This window comes from Xiphophorus maculatus, chromosome 9, assembly GCF_002775205.1.
Source record: "Xiphophorus maculatus strain JP 163 A chromosome 9, X_maculatus-5.0-male, whole genome shotgun sequence".
In the NCBI taxonomy this organism is placed as follows: domain Eukaryota; kingdom Metazoa; phylum Chordata; class Actinopteri; order Cyprinodontiformes; family Poeciliidae; genus Xiphophorus; species Xiphophorus maculatus.
In genome coordinates, this window is record NC_036451.1 from 31,037,067 (window position 1) to 31,058,018 (window position 20,952).

At 42.1% G+C, this 20,952-nt stretch overlaps 1 protein-coding gene and 1 long non-coding RNA gene across 2 annotated transcripts; both read right to left on the reverse strand.

Moving 5' to 3' along the window:
• Positions 1–89: 89 nt before the first annotated feature.
• Positions 90–20,352, reverse strand: LOC102232322 (zinc finger protein Xfin-like). The gene is made up of 7 exons (XM_023339833.1): positions 20,056–20,352; positions 16,005–19,274; positions 15,707–15,713; positions 11,603–11,831; positions 9,743–10,486; positions 5,093–5,344; positions 90–2,915 (listed from the first exon to the last, which is right to left on the reverse strand). The coding sequence occupies exons 2-7, from the start codon at positions 17,726–17,728 to the stop codon at positions 1,939–1,941; spliced, it is 3,933 nt and encodes a 1,310-aa protein (XP_023195601.1). The 5' UTR covers positions 17,729–19,274; positions 20,056–20,352; the 3' UTR covers positions 90–1,938.
• On the reverse strand, positions 6,685–8,999 carry LOC111609647. The gene is made up of 3 exons (XR_002753239.1): positions 8,908–8,999; positions 7,634–7,697; positions 6,685–7,522 (listed from the first exon to the last, which is right to left on the reverse strand). It is a non-coding gene; the product is annotated as an uncharacterized LOC111609647 (long non-coding RNA).
• Positions 20,353–20,952: the final 600 nt, after the last annotated feature.

Consider the following 20,952-nt stretch of genomic DNA (forward strand, 5'->3'; position numbering starts at 1 on the left):
CAGCGGTACCGTTCAGTAGGAACCCGTCCAAACTTCTGTTTGTGGGTCTGATGTACATTTGTGACGTTCAGAGAAGCAAGATGTTGAGTTTTTATTAATTTCATAATAGTGGAAACTTTGGATGGAATTTATGAAACGCAGAAACAGGAAGTGATTTCAAACATTCAGCCAGAAAAAAATGACAGTTACAATAAAAGTTATGATTATGAAACAGTTAAAACTGAAAACCATGAAACCAGAACCAGAACCTGGTCCAGCTGCCTCAACAGTCCAACCCCATCCAGAACCAGTGGAACTGACCCCACTTCGTCCCAGTTCTGGTTCTGGACGGTCCAGTCAAAGTCTGAGGTGGAGTCCTCCAATCGGTGGGTTGCCAGTTCGATTCCCATCATCAGTGTGTGAATGTGTGTGTGAGTGTGTGTGTGTGAGTGCGTGTGTGAGTGTGTGTGTGTGTGTGTGTGAACAGATGTAGAATCCTCTGGATTGAAACACCACTGAGGTCATTTCCTAAAAATATTTACATCATTTTAATTCAGCTTCTAATAGGCGAATTATTGAACATCAGCAGCTCAGAAATAATAAAAAATACATTTAGTGACTTTAAAGGTTGTTTCTAAACAAAAAGATAATTCAGGAATAATTTCATTTTTGATTCAAAACATAATTTCCTCCAATTTATCCCATTTCATGGTCCATGGTGTGAAAATCGAAACGTATTTCAGAGCAGAAATCTTCATGTTGCTAAACTCGTCATAACAAAGTTATTAAAATGTTTCTGCTGAACTGAAGCTGATTTTCTCATATCTGAAAATATCAACATAATCGGATTATTTAGATTTATTATTTAACATTTAAATTGAAAAGAAATCTACAGACATAATTCATGCGTTCAGATGCAAAACAGAACAAGTCAAGAAAACCTGGATGGGATCTAAAGGTCAGAAGGTCACCAGATGTTTCTGGACCTTCAGTCCTCATGGACAAGTTCTGCAGTTCTGAGGATAGCCGGACCCAGAAACCTGGTTCTGACCAGAAAACAAAACGTCAGGGAGAACGAAGCTCCGCCTCCTCTCACTCTCCTGAGGCTCTGATTGGTTCTTCTGGGTTTTTATGGAGCAGCAGGACAACAGAACCTCCTCAGAACATCTGGAGCAGCTCAGTACCAGACGAGTTCAAAAGGTTCTAAATGTTGGTTCTGATCATCTGACCAGAACCGAGACCAGAACATCCACCTCCACCCGACTCCTGCAGTCCTTCCAGCAGAACCAGAACCTGTGGGTTCTGGCCCAGTAACTCTGGCAAAGCAGACGACTGTGGAACATCAGCTAAGCGCTAGCAGACTTAGCATCGGCTGCGGGGAGAGTGGGCGGAGTCAGGTAGAGTTTCACTCTGAGGTCACTCATCTGAAGCTCCTGATTGGTCCAGAAGGTCCAGATGGAACCAGAACCAAGACTTTAAAACTGGACCTTGTTGTGGAAAAAAAACTATTACCAAGCATTGTTCAGGTAAAAATCACTCAATCAGGTTTATTTATGAATTGTGCACAACTCAGAAAGCTTCAATAATCAATAATCAATAATGAAGCAGGTCTGGATGAAAAGACAACACATGAGTTCTAAAGGTTCTAAAACAAGAGGCGAGACAGTCTGGTTCTGATGCAGCTGTGGAAAACGACTCCCAACCTTCTACATGGAACCCAAATAGTTCTGTTTTAGTGGGTCTATACAGGAAGTTAGAATAAACATATAGCAATACAACTAGCAGATGTGACCTTATTGTAATTTTCCACTTCAACCTCTAGACTAGCCTAAAGCTCCGTTCATGCAAAAGTTAACTTTTGATCACCATGGAAACGCCTCAAAGGAACCAGAAGAAATAAAACAATCTGAAAACTGGGTGTGTCAGCAGAGCTCCTGGTTCTGGTTCTGTTCTGGTTCCCTACAGCGGGTCTGCAGCGTGCAGCCGGAGATGACTGTTCAGCGCAGAGCGGTTCTTAAAACGTTTCTCACACATGCTGCATGGGAACGGGCTCTCCCCCGTATGGGTCCTCCTGTGGATCACCAGATGGACGTTCTGGTTGAAACTTTTACCACAGAACTCACATGTGAACAGTTTCTCATCCATGTGGGTTCTCATGTGAACTGAAAGGTTGTCGCTCCTCCTGAAGCCTTTGTGACAAATGGGACAGAAGTAAGGTTTCTCCTCTGAGTGACACCTGCTGTGGAGGATCAGACTGCGCTTGGTGGTGAAGCTCTTCCGGCAGGTCTCACAGGAGTACGGTTTCTCACTGGAGTGGATGCTGGTGTGCTTTGACAGGTCGCTGCTGCAGCGGAAACATTTCCCGCAGACGGAGCAGGAGTATGGCTTCTCCCCAGTGTGGACCCTCATGTGAGTCAACAGAGCAAACTTTCTGATGAAACTCTTCCCACAGGTCTTGCAGGAGAACGGCTTCTCTCCGGTGTGGATTTTGCGATGTCTCCTCATGGCGTACTGAAACCTGAACTCTTTCTCACAGAAGTCACATTTGACAGGTGTTCTACTTGTGTTTGGTTCAGACAGACAGTTTGCTTCCAGCTCCTCAGACCTGCTCGTCCCCGACTCCAGAGTCTCGGCTTTGGGAGATCTCTGAGGCAGGAGTGGGTCGTTGCTCGGTTCGGGTTCATCATACTCGACTGTCACCATCAGTGTTTCCGTCTCCTGCTTCAGGATGAGCTGCTCAGCTTCTTGACTGACACACAGTTCTTCATGTTCCTCTTTGACCTCTGGAGGCTGCAGTGGTTTCTTCTTCTTCTTCTTCTTCTTCCTTTTAATCTCGGGGAGCTGTAGCTCTTGCTGGGGAGGTCCGACTTCCTCCTGGTGAAGGAGCCGCTGGTCGTTACGGACGTCCTCCTCACAGAAACGACCAGGTGGAAAACCTGGATGAACCAAACAGCAAACAGAAAATATTTCAGCTAAAACATCAAACAGGGTGAATTTATTGCAACAGCTGCTAATTTTCTAACAACATAACTTATTAGCTTATTTTGCTGACTTTGCAAATGTTTGGTGCAGTTAGCTTCCCGTAAATTAATTTTTCTGGATAAATTCTAAAATTCTAACTTACTTTGTTTGTAAACTTTCAGTTAAATAAAGTTTAACGTCTGTGTTGAAGTTTTGGTTATTGACTTAAAAATTCTTCAAGACGTTTATATTCACGCTCTTATTCTGAAGTCTTTACCAGCTTCCCTTCATCAGAACCAGTTCTGACTTCAGTAACTCAACTTTCTCATCTTCTGCTTCCTCTCCCAGAATCAGTCGTTGCTTCATTTGATTTTCTCTCATTTCATTATTTTGAATGTGGAACATAAACACATCTGACTGTGACTTATTAAATATTGATGACATCATCACACGGCGTCAAGAAATGTTTTAAATTCATCAGAGGACAAAAAAAGCTATTTTACACAACTCATGTCAAAATTATAAAGACAGAGATAAAGTGAACTTCCAATGAACCTGAGTGGTTTCCATGGAGATGAGCTGACTGGGTTCAAACTCCTGGTTCTGACCCGGAGCTGTGAGGCTGGTCCTGTTAAGTTCTGGCATTTTTTTCTCCCCGAGATTAAAAACAAGAGAAAATCTGAACAACTTTGAAATTACTGATGAGAAATAATCTGAAAACAAAAAATACATAAAAGCACAAATGTCGGATTGGCCGTTCATCCGCATAACCATTTCCACTGACACACTGCCTCTACATGCTACTCTTGGTCTCCGTCTGGACCTCCTGGTACTGTCCAGGCCCGGCTAGTCGGCCATTCATCAGGCTGATGGACAGAGGGTTAGGGTTATGTGGGTGATGTAGAACTGGGTCAGGGTCCAAGCGAATGTTTCAGACGGTTCTATTTACACCTGAACCCTGAACCTTCTCCTGAATCCAGGAGAACATATTCTGATGGAATGTGACCCATCAGATGTTCTGAGTTTGCCGATCAGAGACAACAGATCCGGAGTGTTGATGATTTTACTTGCATCTTCACCAGACTTTGAATTTGGGTTTTTAATGTAACAGTAAGATTTCCAAACCATCCAGTGATGCCATATCAGAACAGACTCCACGGTTTTCCTATAGAAGATCAACATCATCATTTTAGAAACGCCACACAATCGAACTCGTCTAAGGAAATAGAAACGCTGGTGAACCTTCGCGCAGACATTTGTCACATGTGCTCCAACTCAGAGCTGGGAATCGAACCCAGGACCTTCTTGCTGCAAGGCAACAGTGCTACCAACTGCTCCACTGTGCAGCCCCTAAATATTTATATAGCTACAGCTAATTCGCACCTCCAGTCCCTTTTAGGGCATTTCTATGAATTAAAATACAATTTATAAATCAAAATTCAGTAGGAATACATACATTTTCCTCCCTACATAACTCTAAACAACTTCTTAATTCATATAAGAACTATGTATTAAAATATGTACCTTTTATAAATCAAGACAATACTTGCGTTTTCCTTCCTAAATATTTCCTAAAAACCTTGCAACTTCCAAATGTATGTAAAGATCTCTGAACACATTCAGCTAACATTATAAAAATTGTAAATATAATACTAACTCACTAATAAACACAGAATTTCTCCACCATTAAATTAATATTGATCACATCTTTGATTTTCTTTTAGTGCGTGCTCTGCCAGATGTAAATATCGTCCAAACGTCCCCGCCTTCCTTCCGGTGGCCAGAACTCCTCGCTGGGAGACAAATGGAGCGAACCCCGTGAGCACGCTAACAGCTAGCATGCTAACACTTAGTTGTAATCTGCATTCTAGGAAATGTAACTGTAAAGCAACATATCCGCACATACGACACGATGACGTGACTGCACGTCACTCGTTCAACGCGAAAAATCCACCAGAGCCACAAATTAAACCTTTAATCCCCGAAACTTGTTCTGCCTGGCAGCCATATTGGATAAAACAGGTACGAAACCTAAGTAGGGTTTGGACGGAACAGTGGTACGAAATGGCGCATCAACGCCTAGCCGCCCTGGTTCCTCCGCGGTATTAACCAGACCCGGTTCCTCAGACCCCGGGAGGCCATCCGGACCTACCTGCGGGGTTCGGCTCGGTTCGGGGTCTCCAGCTGAGGTCCAGCAGTCTCCGCTGCCGGTCGATCTCCTCCTCGTACTGGACGATGGTTTTTTCCAGCTGGGTGAAGATTTCTTCAGCAGCAGCAGTTAGTCTCTCTCTGATAAACTCTCTCAGAGGCTCAACGGAACACATTGTTGCTGAACAGAACCAGAACCTCCTGGACACAGTGACAGCTGCTAGCAGGAGGCTAACCGGGCTAGCTGCTCTGTTTACTTCCACCGGATGTTACAGTTTCAGGTTCCGAGAGAAACATCGAATTAGAGTTCCGCTTTATGCTACAAACAAAGAAATTACACTTCAATATAAATGATTATTGTTAGTAGTAGGGGTAATATTACCACTTGATGATGATGATGATGATGATGATGATAGCTAGCTTATCTTTACAATAAGCTAGTTTTTAAATTGTGTTTTTCTTCATTGAAAAGTCCAAAGCAGAAAAGGATCAGAAACAACAAAATCAAACTCACATTTCCACCTTTTTCAAAGAATATCTATAGATGGATACAAACATAATATGAAATTACAAACCATTCACATAATCCAGTAATACAAGCTTTGGTCAATTCAGTTTTAATGCACTTTCAAATAAAATTAAATCCTTTTTAAACGACTTCATGAATAAAATATTTTCCTGTCATACTAAAATCATTTAGACCAAATTCTTATTTTCCAAGTGAAGCTGAATCCATCCGTCTGAAAACATCCTGTTTTTATAGGTTATCCAATCTTTAGATCAAGGTCAATGTGGACAGAAAATGTTTAGTTTTAGTCTTTTGACTAAAATGTCATTTTGTCTGTCATTATTTAGTCCAAATTGTTTTAGTCTTGGTCTAGTTTTGGTCGACTAATTGTAAAATTTTGGTTGACTAAGTCTACTGTCAATTTATCCGACAAACTTATATGCAAAATTCAAACATTTTTGGATCAAATCACTAGAATTAACACAAAATGATCTTTTTTATAACCAGTTGTGGTATAAAGTCGTCTGAATATGAAATACAAAAACACAACTCTTTTCAAAGATCTATATTTTTCTGGCCTGTGCAGATGACAGCGGCAGAGGCTGAGCTGTGTGTCTGCCTGTCGATTTCAAACTCACACACACATTTTCATTTTCACGTTTACCTTCATTCATCCTCACAGATCCTGTTCAGTCAGGGACGAACAACTTCCTACTTGCACCTGGAACAGTTTTTGGTTCTGAGAATGCTACGAGTATCAGGTGGACGTTTTAAAAAGGTGTTTGTTGTCTGTCTCTAGGCAACCGTGACGTCAGCTCCTGAAGGAATCAGCAGTCCTCAGCATGGCCATCACGACAGTCTTGATATTTCAAATGTTTGTGTTAAAAACTGAGCTGCAGTGAAGTAAATAAAAGAGAAAAGTTCAAATAAATGCTGAGAGTGAAAATCCTTCCTAAAGGTGAAAATATATCACAGATTTTAAAGAAAATAAAAACGGGAGACCGTGGATAATATAGGAAATAGCGCCCCCTTCACTTCCGGAGTGCAATGGTCCCATTTCCAAATAAGGTCTGAGACTGACAGAGGTCCGTCCCGCCCTTCCTGTTTGCTGCAGCGAGGTGGACTTGGACTTAACCTGTGACAAAATGTCAGCGTGTTGAGCCTTCAGGTGCCTGTTTTGCCGTCTCAGTCCTTCTTTCAAAAGGTTTATACTCAGAAAAAAACATTTCCGAAAGAATTTATGTAAAACCTCTTGGTATAACTCGCTGCCTGGTTCATTAATGATTAACTCATTCAGGTGGTGGGCGGGGCCAAACAGGATGCAGCAGCTTCACTGACGCTTTCAGCTTCTGACTGACATTATGAACACAATAGGCAGAAATGTCAAACATGTTGGATTTCTGACAGATCCTCTAACATTTTCATTCAGAGTGTCGTCATAAAGAAACACAATAATTTTACCAGCGTCATCAACGAAACACATCGATCCATTTCAGAAAAACAGACGGGTCAGAACGTGGCTTCTCTGCAGATGAAATATAGACCTGATTTCATACAGTTAGCATCAGGTTAGCATCTCCTATCTGGCTTTCCAGCAAACAGTAGAGCCATGCTAAGCTAATGCTAGCTCAGACATTAAAGGTTGAATTTTTTCTGCTGGAGTCTGAAGAACCCTCCAGTCTGGTCTGTTGTTGGCAGAGGAGCAACTACATACTTTCTGAGGTGTTTGCAAACATGTCATCGGCGCCCCCTGCAGGTTTAATATGACCATACAGCTCTTATTTATTCATGTACTCATAAAATACAGTAATTAAAATCAAACCATCGTGGTATTTAGGTTTTTGTTGCCTCCCTGATGTAATTATTCCTTCCTGATGTCGTCACTTGTCTCCTCTGTCTCCTTCACCCTCGTCTTTGGCGTCTCCACTAAATCAGAGGTCAAAAAGCTTTTTATATTAGTTGTAAAAAATTACAGAACTTAATAGTTTTAAAAAAATAATGTTTAAAAAATATTGCTTGGGATTAAGTAGCTGTTACCTGATATTAGACCAACCTGTTGCCTTCCTGTTTGTCCTGATTCATCTTCTCTTCTTCCTCACAGCTGAATGACATTCAGTAGGTTTAAAATTACAGCAGTCAAACCACATAAAAATGAAACTTTAATTTAAATGATGTCCTTGTTGGATAACAGTTACTGGCTGATCAGATGCATCATAACATCACAGCAGAAATATTGAGTAAAGACATTTAAACTCAAGTCCTAGAACACGAGTCACTAAACTTATTGAGTCTCAGAGCTTTAGTGACACTGAGGACTAATTTGTTTGATACACACATAAACTTGTACAACTCATTTTTAATTAAAGTATCAATAATAATAAATGTACATATATGTGAATAAATTGCTGCCTACAGGGCAATTAAAAAAGAATGAAACAAAAAACTGCAATATTGCATCATTGAATATATTTGAGCCAAAGAGCCTCGTCTGTTATCCTGTCTAGAACCTCCTGTGTCTGCAGGTCTGAGGCTCTTTGTTAGCATGTTTTCTATCATTCTTATAACTTGAAACCTGATCCAAACTGGCAACCCACATTAATAAAATGGTGAAATAATATTGACCACAAAACACTGAATTATAAAAGATATCAACATTTTTCCTACACAATCCTAACTAATGATCTCTTCACAATATTTATTGATTTACTATTAATCTATTTGTATGATTTGTTCTATAAATTGCCATCTATATTATTTTTGGGTCTCAGGAAATGACTGAGGGATGAAGAGACTGATGTTCTGGTTCTTTAGGTTCTGACGGGTCTGCGGTTCCTCTCCTGATCCATTCTGTCTGATATCAAACAACCCACTGAATATCGACACACATTTATTTTAATGCTCCTATTAAACGTCACTGTGGTTGTTTAGCCTGTTTCTTCCCACCACCGTCTGTGTTTGACTTTAAGGACGGTGTTTTCTCGGTGGACATTTTGAAAAGACAGCAGCTCACTGCGGCTGCCACCAACCGTCTCTAGGTAACCATGACAACAGCGTCAGTTCGTGGGGGCGGGGTTCTATTTAGCTCCTGCAACGACAATTTAACTGGCCTTAATATTTCCTGTGTTTTGTTTTGGTCATTATTATTACACTTATTGTTGAGGTGTGTGTGGTAGGTGCGTCTATCAGACATTATAGCGATACGGAATAAATCGCGTCCCGTTTTGGTTCAATACAACAACCTGTCATTGTAGCCTAGCTTAAGCTAACCTGAATATTTACAACTCTCTAGTTGATACTCTGACTTTACTCACCTTCTGTCTTTCAGCCACTTTGAAAAGTTTTTCTTCGTCTCTCCAACATCTTTATCCTCCCCCTCTTCAGTTTTCTGTTTTGTGCCCCGGAGTTTTTCTGCCATCTTTAGCTCCCTGTTGTCGAGGCTTTACTACAATTCAAATTTAAAAGAAAAAAACCGCAGCCATTCTAGAAGGGACGCTGCCCAAGCTACCTGTATGTTTGCATGTGGAGGGGCGGCGGGGCGACAAGAGGAGTGGTGAAGGATTGGGCGGGGTGCTCCTAATGATTAGACTCTAATCCAGGGGTGGGCAACTCCAGGCCTGGAGGGCCTAAACGTCTCCTGCAACTTTAAGATGTGTCTCTACTTCCACACACCTGAGTCAAATAATGAGGTCGTTAGCAGGACTCTGGAGAACCTGAGTTTTCTTAGGAGGAGATTCAACTGTTGGACCAGGGAGACGTCTAAGAGTTGCAGGACAGCGGCCCTCCAGGACCAGGACTGTCCACCTCTGCTCTAATCAGTATCGTTCCTCTATTTCTGATCATTTCATACACAAACTGCTATCAAATACAGAAAATGCCGATTAGAAAAAAATTCCCCAAGATGGCCGACACGACGATTTCTATTCAAGTCTGAGAATTTGTTAACAAACAGCCCAACTTAAAAGCTCAACAACCCCATAACTAATCTTTTTAACTACTATCTGCAATCTAGTTGCTAAGGAAAATGAGACACAGTCCAAAGCCGAACATTTTTTGGGACAGAGTCCTAAAACTCGACCATCTGGTTTGTTGATGGAGGACCAGCTGCAGATCCAGGACTCGTCTTCCTCAGCTCTCTGGGATCTTCTCAGTGGTTCTTTCTCTTCATGTGTCTGTATAAAATGCTGCTCTGGTTGAAACGCATCCCGCAGGTCTGACATGTGAATGGCTTCTCTCCTGTGTGAATCCGGAGGTGCTTCGTCAAGCCACAGCTGTTCCTGAATCTTTTCCCGCACACTTCACAAGGATATGGCTTCTCTCCTGTGTGGATCCGAAGGTGTTTCCTCAAACTGCTGCGGTCGCTCAAAGTTTTCCCACACACTCCACAAGTATGACGCTTCTTTTCTGTGTGGCTCCTCCAGTGAACCTTCAGGTCCTTGGAAGTGGTGAAGTTTTTCCCACAGAACTGACATGAGTACAGGTTCTCCTCAGTGAGGGGTGCGTTCTCAGCCATCCTCAGTTCTGGATCATCTGAAGTTGGAGCTTTAGGAGCCTCATCTGTGCAAGATCCTGAGTTGCTTCTCTCCTGACTCTGGATCTCTGCTTTAGGCGAGTTCTGAGAAAAGATCTGGGTTGTGTTTGGTTCTGCTTTAGTGGGGAACATGTCGTCGTACTCGACAGTCACCATGCAGGAATCGGGCTCCTGCTTAACGAGCCGCTCTGCTCCCCAGCCCAGGACGTCATGGAGTTTCTCTTTTGTTGGTTCTGGTTCCTTTGGGTTCAAACCAGAACCAATCTTCTGCTGACTGAATTCCAGGTCAGAGGGAACATCTTGAGTGTTACAGCGGTTCTGCTGCCAGAAGTTCTGGTGGACCGGTTCCTGCTGCTGGAGACCTGTATGGACCAAGGAGACCAAAATGAAAAAATGTTCTTCTAACATGACAAAGCTTCTTAAATCATCATAAATTCTTCTTTCTGGACAATCGAAGATCTAAAGTTTTATGTTGTAACCCCTGCCGAGCAGCAGACGTCTCTGCTGACCCACAGGCTGGATTAGAAGAAGCTTGTTTAGTTTTTTAGCCTGTCCAGCTGCACCAGTCGCTCCGACGCCAGACGCTCCGACGCCAGTCGCTCCGACGCCAGACGGTCCGACGCCAGTCGCTCCGACGCCAGACGGTCCGACGCCAGTCGCTCCGACGCCAGACGCTCCGACACCAGTCGGTCCAACCGCCTTAAAAACATAATGATCCACAGCAGGTGGGCTCCCTGCTTTCATTCTGAGCTGCCCTTTCTTGTTGTGACATAACAAATGCATGAGGTCAAACAGTCCAGTGACCCCAGATGAGGAAGGTCATCATGTCCTCCAAATGTCCCTTGCCAGAAAATGCATGCCCTGCGATGTGAAAATATTGGATGGTCATGTGTTTTATGAGGTTTTCTGCATAGCGACACTCTCAGAGCTACTTTCATATCACATTTTGAGCTGAAAAACAGGGCAGGCAAATACTGGCAGGATAAGAATCTGCCAAAAAATGCCCCCCCCCCCACAAACTTGAAGAAACAAAGACTGAAGAGTGAAATAACTTTTCCTACATAATCACATCTGTTCTCAGTTTCACACCAACAGGACAATAGACAGGCTCATAAATTAAAATGTATTCATAGACCTGACAGTTAAAGTTGATATCACATTTTCTACATGACGGGTCTCTGTTTGCTCTCGTTAAGCTGTTATAGTGTTAAAGGAAAAAGAGGAGAACATTTTCATCAGACACTGTAAAACATTGGACTCATGAAAACCGGATTTATTTCAACTCATGTGCGCCATAAACCCCACCGGTTCCGGGCCCACATGGTTAGGAAACGTGATCATGTTACCAATATATTTCAAAGTTTCCTCTTCGGTCAGATTTCAGTCCGTTTTCTCATCAATAAGCGAGTTTGGAGGCGGCTCCGTTATGTCCGGTTGTGACCGATGGTGATCCGACCCGCTGCCCCAGCCGGACCTACCTGCGGGGTTCGGCTCGGTTCGGGGTCTCCAGGTGAGGTCCAGCAGTCTCCGCTGCCGGTCGATCTCCTCCTCGTACTGGACGATGGTTTTTTCCAGCTGGGTGAAGATTTCTTCAGCAGCAGCAGTTAGTCTCTCTCTGATAAACTCTCTCAGAGGCTCAACGGAACACATTGTTGCTGAACAGAACCAGAACCTCCTGGACACGCTCTGGGACACACCACGAGCTAACTAGGCTAACCGGAAGCTAACGCAACCACTTCTCCGATTACTTCCGCTGGACGCGTCATCGGCTCCGCATCATTTCACAGCCGGCGGGACGGGCGGCGCTCCTAGCCGGCAGGATGAATTTCAGGTTCTGAATAAATCCGCTGCTGAACTCGGGTGGTTTATGTTTAACATTCACAACAAATAAATCACAAATAAATGACTGAAGGACAAGACGAGCTGATTTGTAATAAACATTTCAGCAACATGGCAGTTCAAAGTTCTTTACATCATAATGACGTCACAGTCACTAGTTATGAAACAAACAAACAATACTAATCAAAATCATCAGTACACAACAAATATATTGATCGCTGCTGCTGGAGTTCTGACCAGAACCAGGAGGACAGAGACATAAACCCAGTTCTCCAGAACCTCCACTGGCTCCCTGCATCTCAGAGAAGAAACTTTAATTCCTGTTAGTTTATAAATCACTGAACGGATCAGAACCACAACACATTAAATATCTGCTGCTGCTGGATCAACCTTCCAGACCCCTCAGGTTCTGGTTCTGGTTCTGCACCAGAAACACTGAGATCTTTTAAATCCAGACTAAAACCAGCTGGTTAGAGTTAATTTGAAACATAATCAATAATCAATTTAATGATGGAACTCGACTTTATGTCATGTTTGATTATTGATTCTATGCTGCATGACTTTGTGTTTTTATGATGTAAAACTCTTTAAAATGCCTTGCTGCTGAAATGGGCTGTACAAATAAAATTTGATTGATTGATTGATTGATTGATTGATTGATTGATTGACTGACTGATCAGTGCTCCAGTTATCACTAATCACAGCAGCTCTAACCAGGTTAGCGAAGTTCAGAGCAGGTCGTTCTGATCTGACCCAACACTGTTTGATGTGATTAAAACATTTAACTAAAATTTTTCCACATTGTATCAGAACCTTGTTTGACTCTGCCTTGACTCTTCAAAATAAAAGTCCATGGGGTTCTGTGCAGCGGTAGAGCACAACCCACATAAGGAGGCCTCAGTCGTCGACGCAGCTGTCGCAGGTTCGAATCCCAGCCTGGTGACCTGCGCCGCATGTCTTCCCCTTCTCATTGCCTTCTTCCTGTCTAAGCATTTCAAAATAAGGGCCGAGAGAGCCAACAAAAAACCTTTAAAAAATAAAAGTCCAGAGAGGAACCAGCCCACTCTCATCTCCTAAATCAAAGTCAAAGTGCAAAGTTTTTGAATTTTTAACAGCAGCTTTGTTCTTCTGGCCTTCGGATACGTTCAACAGGTCTTGATGCTGAATTTAGATTTTTGGCTGAATTGAAAGCGTTTTAAATTAAATGTGACCTCTATCAAAATGAAAACTCAATACAAACTCCTGCAGATGAGAGAACCAGTTTCACCTTCTATGTTCATTAAAATGAAAATGTTTGTTGAACAAAATCTGCCCGTCCTTCCTGGTTCCTGCGCGACCACAGCGCCAGCTCTGATTGGTCGGCAGCAGCAGGTAGAAGCAGCTTTGGTTAGTTTGCTCCTCTGAAGCGCTCAGGTGTTGCTAGTACAATCCCAGGCTTCAACGACATCAGCAATGATCCCAGAGAAGCAACTGTTGCTGCTCATCAACCTAGGAAGGGTCAAAGGTCATCTCCAAATTATCTGAAGTCCATCATCCTCTAGAGCAGGGGTCTCAAACTCCAGGCCTCGAGGGCCGCAGTCCTGCAGTTTTTAGATGTGTCACAGGTACAAAACACTGGAATGAAATGAGTGAATGACCTCCTCCTGGTGTAGATCAGTTCTCCAGAACCTTAATGACCTCATTATTCTGTTCAGGTGGTGCAGCAGAGGCTTATCTAAAAGTTGCAGGACTGCGGCCCTCGAGGACTGGAGTTTGAGACCCCTGCTCTAGAGGAAGATTACTCCCGGCAGGAAAAGATCTCAGATGTCATCGTCACGGATTCAGCCCAAAGTCACAGACTGAAACCCACGTTGGGCGCTGAGCTTGTTCTTAAGAGACATCCTGTGTCATTTATCAATTTCAGCTTCTATAATCTTTGAAACATTTTAATTTCATGCATGTTTGACCCATTAAAATGATTGGAAAATCTAAAACATTTGGCCCAACATTGTAAAAACTTTCACAGCCAACTACATCCACACACCTTCAACTAGAAACATCATTTAAAGTTTAAATTGATCACAGCACATTTCACATCTGCTACGCTTTCCTAAAGTTATGATTCCATGAATAATTGGGGGCTTTTAATTTCCACCATGTAATGCAACAAAATTTTGTCTGTTTGCGCAAATTCTTATTTGCTTATTTCACATTTTGTCAGAAAATGTAACAACCTAACTGGGAGTTGAAGTTCAGGAGAACTGAAGACTTGTTGGACGTTTTCTGTTTGAGTTGGTTTAAAAGGAGAAAATGAGGCGATAAAATCTGCTCTAATATCCCAGAGGTCCAGCTGAAGTCCTGAGCTCATCCAGAACGCCGGAGTCCTGCTCAGCTGAACGATGGTCAGGAAGCTGTTGACCTCTCCAATGACCTTTCATTGTCCTGTTCATTTGGTTTGTTGATCAGGGCTGTGTGGGTTCTCTCTGGGTACTCCAGCTTCCAGTGTGTCTCTGTGTTGTCCAGTGGCTGCTGGACACACAAAAACCAACGGTCCAGAAACCCGTCAACGTTTTCTGGATCGGAGTTTCCAGGTTAAGATCATAAGAATCGAAAGCAGAAACAGGAATAAAGCTGAATTCAGGCCGTTATTCTCCCAGAAAAAGACTCAGTTTGAACTGAAACTCAAGAACAACAGAACATTGTTTACCTTCATGTTTTATTGTTGGTTCTCATCTTCCTCAACCTTATTTGAAGGAACAAACTCTCATGTTTAGCTCAGAAATGCAGAACCTTCATCAACATTTACAATAAAAAAGGGAAAATGTTCATGTATTCATAAAAACATGAAATAACTCAATATGAAGGTTCCCCTCCCTGGTGCTGAACTATGAACCCACTTCTCCAGATTTTGTAACTGAAGCTCACAGAAAGTCACTCAGTGTTGGACATCGCTAACCGAAAAGCTAGCTGCGCTAATCCTACAGCACTCTCCATAAACAGGTCCACTGATGCTAACTGCTACAGCAACACAGTATTTGGAGGAAGTTAATGCAAAAGCGCTAACTTCAATTCAAATGATATTTCCTCTGAAATGAAACAACCCTAAAGCACCAATTTCATTTCTCTTCTGTCCATGTTGTGTTTTGTTCTTGCATGTTTCTTATTTTTTAAAAAAGGTTGAGAAATAAAGAAAGCAAGAGGAAACAGACTTGCATTGAAAACAGCACTCCTTCAAAATAAGAGCATAAATACAAACATCTACTTAGAAAACTCCAAATACTTGATAAACAAAACTTCAACACAGATGATAAACTTTATTAAACTGAACGTTTACAAACAGCAAAATAAATGAGTGCTTTGGATTTTATCTGGAAAAATGTACTTAGTGGAAGCTAAGTGCGCTAAGTGTTTTCAAAGTTAGCCAAAGTGCAAAATGAAAAATGATCTCCGCTATTAGCCATTAATGGAAGTGTGAGCCTGCAAAGCCGGAGCCAATCACAGACTGTGGATAAGACCAAAGGGAACCCTAAACTGCTCAGAGGAGCCAACATTTAGTTAGACTTATTAACCAGTAATATTGTCTTTCTCTGATGTTTTGTACCTGTTGTGTTGTGAAGCCAGGTCATGGTTACAATGTTTGAGGGAAAAAATGTTTTGAGGCAAGAAAAGGCTTCAGATTGATTGAAACCTGACATTCGGTGCTAATAAACTGTTAGAAAACAGGGAAAAGGTTGTGCAGAACATAAACCTTAAACATTACTGACCCAGACTCTTAAAGGACATGAGGACAAACGTGATTCAGATAAACATCACAAAATCTACACAAGCAGCACATTTGTCACTGAACGACAAACACACTGAGGTCAAATCCTTGCTTTAGAAATTATTCACAGAAATCACACAGCAACATACATCAACTTTTAATGATTCCCAGTTTAACACAACTCTCACAAAGTTCAATGTTTTAGCAGACAAAGCTCTTGTCTCTCATTGGTTAAAGCCACAGCCGCTTACCTGTCTCCCCAGGTAGGGTATGCTGGGCTCTAGCGGAGTCATCTCAACTCCTTGGAGACGTTTCCCACAGGCCATGTGTCAGAAAGATCTTTCTCCTGTTTGTGAGTTCTCATGTGAGCCATCATGTGACATCTCACACTGAAACCTTTCCCACAGGTCGAACATGGGAACGGCTTCTCGCCGGTGTGAACTCTCATGTGACGAGTCAAATGACTCCGTAAAAGGAAGCTCTTCCGACAGGTGACACATGGGAAAGGCTTCTCACCTGTGTGGGTTCGCATGTGAATAACCAGGTAACTTCTTACACTAAAGCTTTTTCCACAGGTGACACATGGGAATGGTTTCTCACCTGTGTGAGATCTCATATGGACGGTCAAGCTACCGCTACATCCAAAGGATTTCCCACAAACTTCACAATCATAGGGTTTCTCGCCCGTGTGCGTCCTCATGTGTCTGTTCAAGTTGCTTTTTCGACTGAAGCTGTTCCCACAGATCACACACAGATAGGACTTCTCATCTGTGTGTGTCCTCATGTGTGTATTCAGATATGTTTTGGCACTGAAACTTTTTCCACATGTGGGACATGGGAACGGCCTCTCCCCTGTGTGGATCCTCATGTGAGAAGCCAGACGGCTGCTCTGAGTGAAACCTTTACAGCACACATCACAGATGTGCAGCTTCTCATCCGTGTGCGTTCTCATGTGAATTGTCAAACTGCTTCTCACTCTGAAGCTTTTTCCACATGCCACACATGGAAAAGGTTTCTCTCCTGTATGTGTGCTCATGTGAACATTTAAATGACTTCGCAGACTGAAGCTTCTGCCACAGTATGGACAGGAGTATGGCTTCTCACCCGTGTGTGTTCTCAGATGAGTGATCAGGTGACTCCTTACACTGAAACTTTTCCCGCAGCTCACACATGCAAAAGGTTTCTCACCCGTGTGTGTTCGCATGTGAGTGTTTAAATTGCTTTTAGCGCCAAACCGTTTTCCACAGGTGAGACACTGGAAAGGTTTCTCACCTGTGTGAATTCTCATGTGTGTGATTAGATGACTTTTTACAATGAAACTTTTCTCACAGCTTGGGCAGGGAAATGGCTTCTCACCTGTGTGAGTTCTTACATGAGCAATGAAGCTGCTCCTCGCACCAAAACCTTTCCCACAGGTGGGACATGTGAAAGGCTTCTCACCTGTGTGGGTTCTCATGTGAACCGTTAAGCTACCTTTGTCATTTAAAAACTTACCGCAGACCTCACAGGGGTATTGTTTCTTACTTGCGTGCGATCTCATGTGGTTGTTCAGATGGCTACTCTGGAAGAAACTCTTGCCACACACTTTACAGGAAAACAAACTTTTTTCTGTTTGGCTCAGAGATCTGCTCCGCCTTCTACGTTTGGAACCGTGTGCATCGTCACTTTGAACTCTGGATTTCTGACAGCTCTTATTCGACCTTGGTTGTGGATGTTTACAGAATCCTGATTCTTCCTTCTTCCCTTCCTGTTGCTGGTTTTCAGCCAGTCGCGCGTTCTGGAGTCGGTCCCTGATTGGTTCTGGTTCCCTGTTGTTTCTCTGTTCAGGAGCAGTATTCATCCCCAATGTGTCCGTCTCCTCCTTCAGAACCAGGCGAACTTCGTCCTGGCTGGTGCAGTATTCGTCCACTTCCTCTTTAATCTGCAGATCTTCAGCATGTTGGTCATTTTTCAGCTGTTTATCCAGCAGTTCCTCCTGTTCCTGCTTTATATTTGGACCATCTGGATCCTTCTGTTCTTCCATCAGGGCAGAGTTTTGCTTCTTCTGGTTCTGAATGATTTCTTCTCTTTGTAAAAGAAAAACCTCTCGATTCTACAGAAAATATTTGCTGGACGTCTGAGGAGATGAAGAACACAAGAAAAAATTCAAGAGATTTCAGCAAACATGTATTTGGAAATCAGTAAAATGTTGAAATATTTGCTGTTTTTTAATCATTTATTTGTTGTGGAATAAAAGCTATTAGAATAAACTTCAGACATGGAACCTCTTCTTCTTCTAGGAGTTTTGTGTTTCAACCCAGCAGATTTGATTTAAAAGGAAAAAATAAGATGTGGAAAATGCATTAAAAACAATCCAGGCGGTAAAGACAATAGAGATACAGAGCCAAGTATTAAATATAGTTATAAACACATTAAACCAACATGTTCAGCCAGTCGAGCCTCTAAAACTCATTACTGGTGTCACTAAATGGTTTATTGACTTTATTCAGCAAAGGAATGAAGGATTTTAAACTGTTCTGCCAATAAAAATGATTTTCTAATATTTTCATCAGGTTTAATTTAGTTATTTGATTACATTATTTAGTAACGGTTAATATTGCTGAAGAGGACGACGGCGGCCATATTTAAAGTGTTTTAAAACATTGACTAGTTGCACTCGAACGCACCGGGCTGCAAGGAACCGGACCCCAGGAGGAGTACTGAAAAGTTCTGTTGGTACCGTTCCACCCAGAGTTTCTGCAACAATAAAATGGAGTTTGGACGTGAAACAAACACAGACACAAGAAGAGGTCAAGGAAACCATCGGACCAGAACCAACGACCCGCCAGAACACTACCGGCTCTACTCGGGTTCTTCAGGGTTTCACTGTCGGGTCCAGAACATTATCTGGGTCTTCATCAGAACCTCAAAGGACAAAAGGTTCGTCTATCAGCAGAGGGAGGAATGGACCCAGTGCCACTGCAGCCGATACCAGAACCAGAACCTCCCAGGCGACCCGAGTCAGATGAACGTTGCTGCTGTTGTGATTGTTCATTTCAATATAAAACAAGTTAAAAGTTGAGCTGAGCTTTAAAATAAAACATTTGATCTTCTTTTATCCAGGGAAAAGAATGGAGTGTGAAAAAGTGTTTGTGTATTTATTCTCCTTCAGAACCATAAAATACTTTAACGGTTCTGGAAACCTAATAATCGATTAACTGCAGGAAACAGATTCTAAAAATTTTATTAAAAATAATATAAACATGTAAGATAAAAACCTTCTTAGTCTGTAAATCTGTTCTAGCAGAACTTCTCTAGTTCGGCTTTAGCTTCACCTGGTTGGAGATTCTGTACAAATTCTTTCCATCCAGGTATTAATCAGTTAATCAATAATTAATCATCAGATCAGCCTGTATGGATGATCAGATTTTCTCATGTTGATGTCGATCGTTGGCCTGTGAGAGTTTTAACGTCGTCACGGTGATAACCTGAGTGCTACTCTTTTACCTGCTGCTGAAAACACGCCTGTGGTGGTGGGAGGGGCTGAGTGGGCGTGGCCTGCAGGATGCCACACCTCCACCTGCACACACCTGGAGACCAGAGGAGGAAGGTTAAAGAGCCATCATCATCATCATTTCTCTTCTGTTAGCAGCCTGATGCTCATTGAAGCAGGAGCTAGATCTACAATATTAGACTGCAAAACTCTTTAGTAATTGGGTCAAAACCAGAAGTCGACTGACTCTATTGGGTCGGTGGTTCTGAAGGGTCACCAATAGTAGATCAGTAAATGTCTTTGTTTATTTTATGCCTCCTTTTCTCAGAAAGCTACAAGTTGGATTTGTGCTAAAGTGATTAATGTTATGACCCCCCGCAGTACCTCTGCGACTCCCCCAGGGGTCGGGGCCCCACACTGAGACCCATAAACACAGTCTAAACAGAATCAGGCTTAATGGGAGACGATGATGTCACTTCCGGTCGGCAAGCCGTAACCATGGCAGCGCCCCGTTGTCCTCTGCAGGACTTAATCAACTTTTCCTTATTTGTGTCACTGATTTTATTTTCTATTTAAATATGAAAATAACATCAAATTATATTTTAATTTCCGGTTAGTTATTTCAGCAAAATAAAAGGTTCATATTACAAATATATGTATATATATAAATATAATATAATATAATATAATATAAAACACAATCATCCTTGTGTTTGCGTTTATTAGTTTTTCAACCATAGTTTCATGTCAAAAACATAACATTGGCCGGAACTGGTCATAACTGGTTCACTGATTATTTATTGATTAATCTATAAACACTGATTAATGGCCTCTGTCGGTTCTGCCTGAATTTCTGCAGCTGGTTCCGGAAGTTCTACCTGAAACTGATCCAAGATCTGTCCGAAACTTCCAGAAAACCGTGGGACTAAAACCGGTTCTGGGTCCAGCTTCAGGTTTTCACATAAAGTATCCGAGCCCTCCGACCCTCCGGACCTCTGGTTCCGGTTCTAGCTCACAGTCGGGTCGGTATTGCGCTCCATGCCGGTTCTGTATGGGGTTCCTGTGATGGTTCCGGGTCCGGTTCGGATCTCAGGACCTCCTGAAGATGTTTCTCAACTCTGGATCCAAGCAGAATGGAAGCTAACTATGCTAACGCCACTAGCGCCATTTCTACTTCCGTCTAGTGTCGCAAAGTGAAGCTCCGACAGAAACAAAGGGTCGGAACTGAAATGTTCCAGATGAAAGGACGCAGTTCGATAGTTCTACGGTTGGATCAAATGTAATAAATGATTCGTAAAGAAATTAGTTTATTTTCACATTTACAATTGATAATAAAATACGAGGAAAGTTAATTTGACAGATCAAGAAGAAACATCAAGTAAAATATTTACCAAATAATGAGATACATTTTTAGTTTATTATAAAAAGCTGAATAATAGTGGTTTACCTTCTCATTTGACCTTTTCTGACTTCTATTACCAATGAAGTATGATTGTCATCTAAAAAAACTCAAACCTTTGCCCCCATCATAACTCTATTTGGTTATAAAATATTGTCTCAGTTGTCAAACATTAGCAGACCGTAAGCAGCCAATCGTTTCCTTCCATTATTCTTCAAGTTTTCAGTGGATCTAAAAGCAGGAAAATAATTAACCTGCATCTGAGTTTCTGCTTTACAACTTCAGGATTAATTTACAATCAATCAAATTTTATTTGTACAGCACATTTCAGCAGCAAGGCATTTCAAAGAGCTTTACATCATAAAAACACAAAGTC

Excerpts from the sequence above, each read along its gene's own strand:
- LOC102232322 (XM_023339833.1), bottom strand. The coding sequence starts at position 17,728 with ATGGAAGAACAGAAGGATCCAGATGGTCCAAATATAAAGCAGGAACAG. Across the intron at positions 5,345-9,742 it reads CATGAAGAGAAAGAACCACT|TAAACAGAGCAGCTAGCCCG; the intron begins GAGAAGATCCCA and ends ATCCGGTGGAAG. Across the intron at positions 2,916-5,092 it reads AACCGAGCCGAACCCCGCAG|GTTTTCCACCTGGTCGTTTC; the intron begins GTAGGTCCGGAT and ends TGGTTCATCCAG.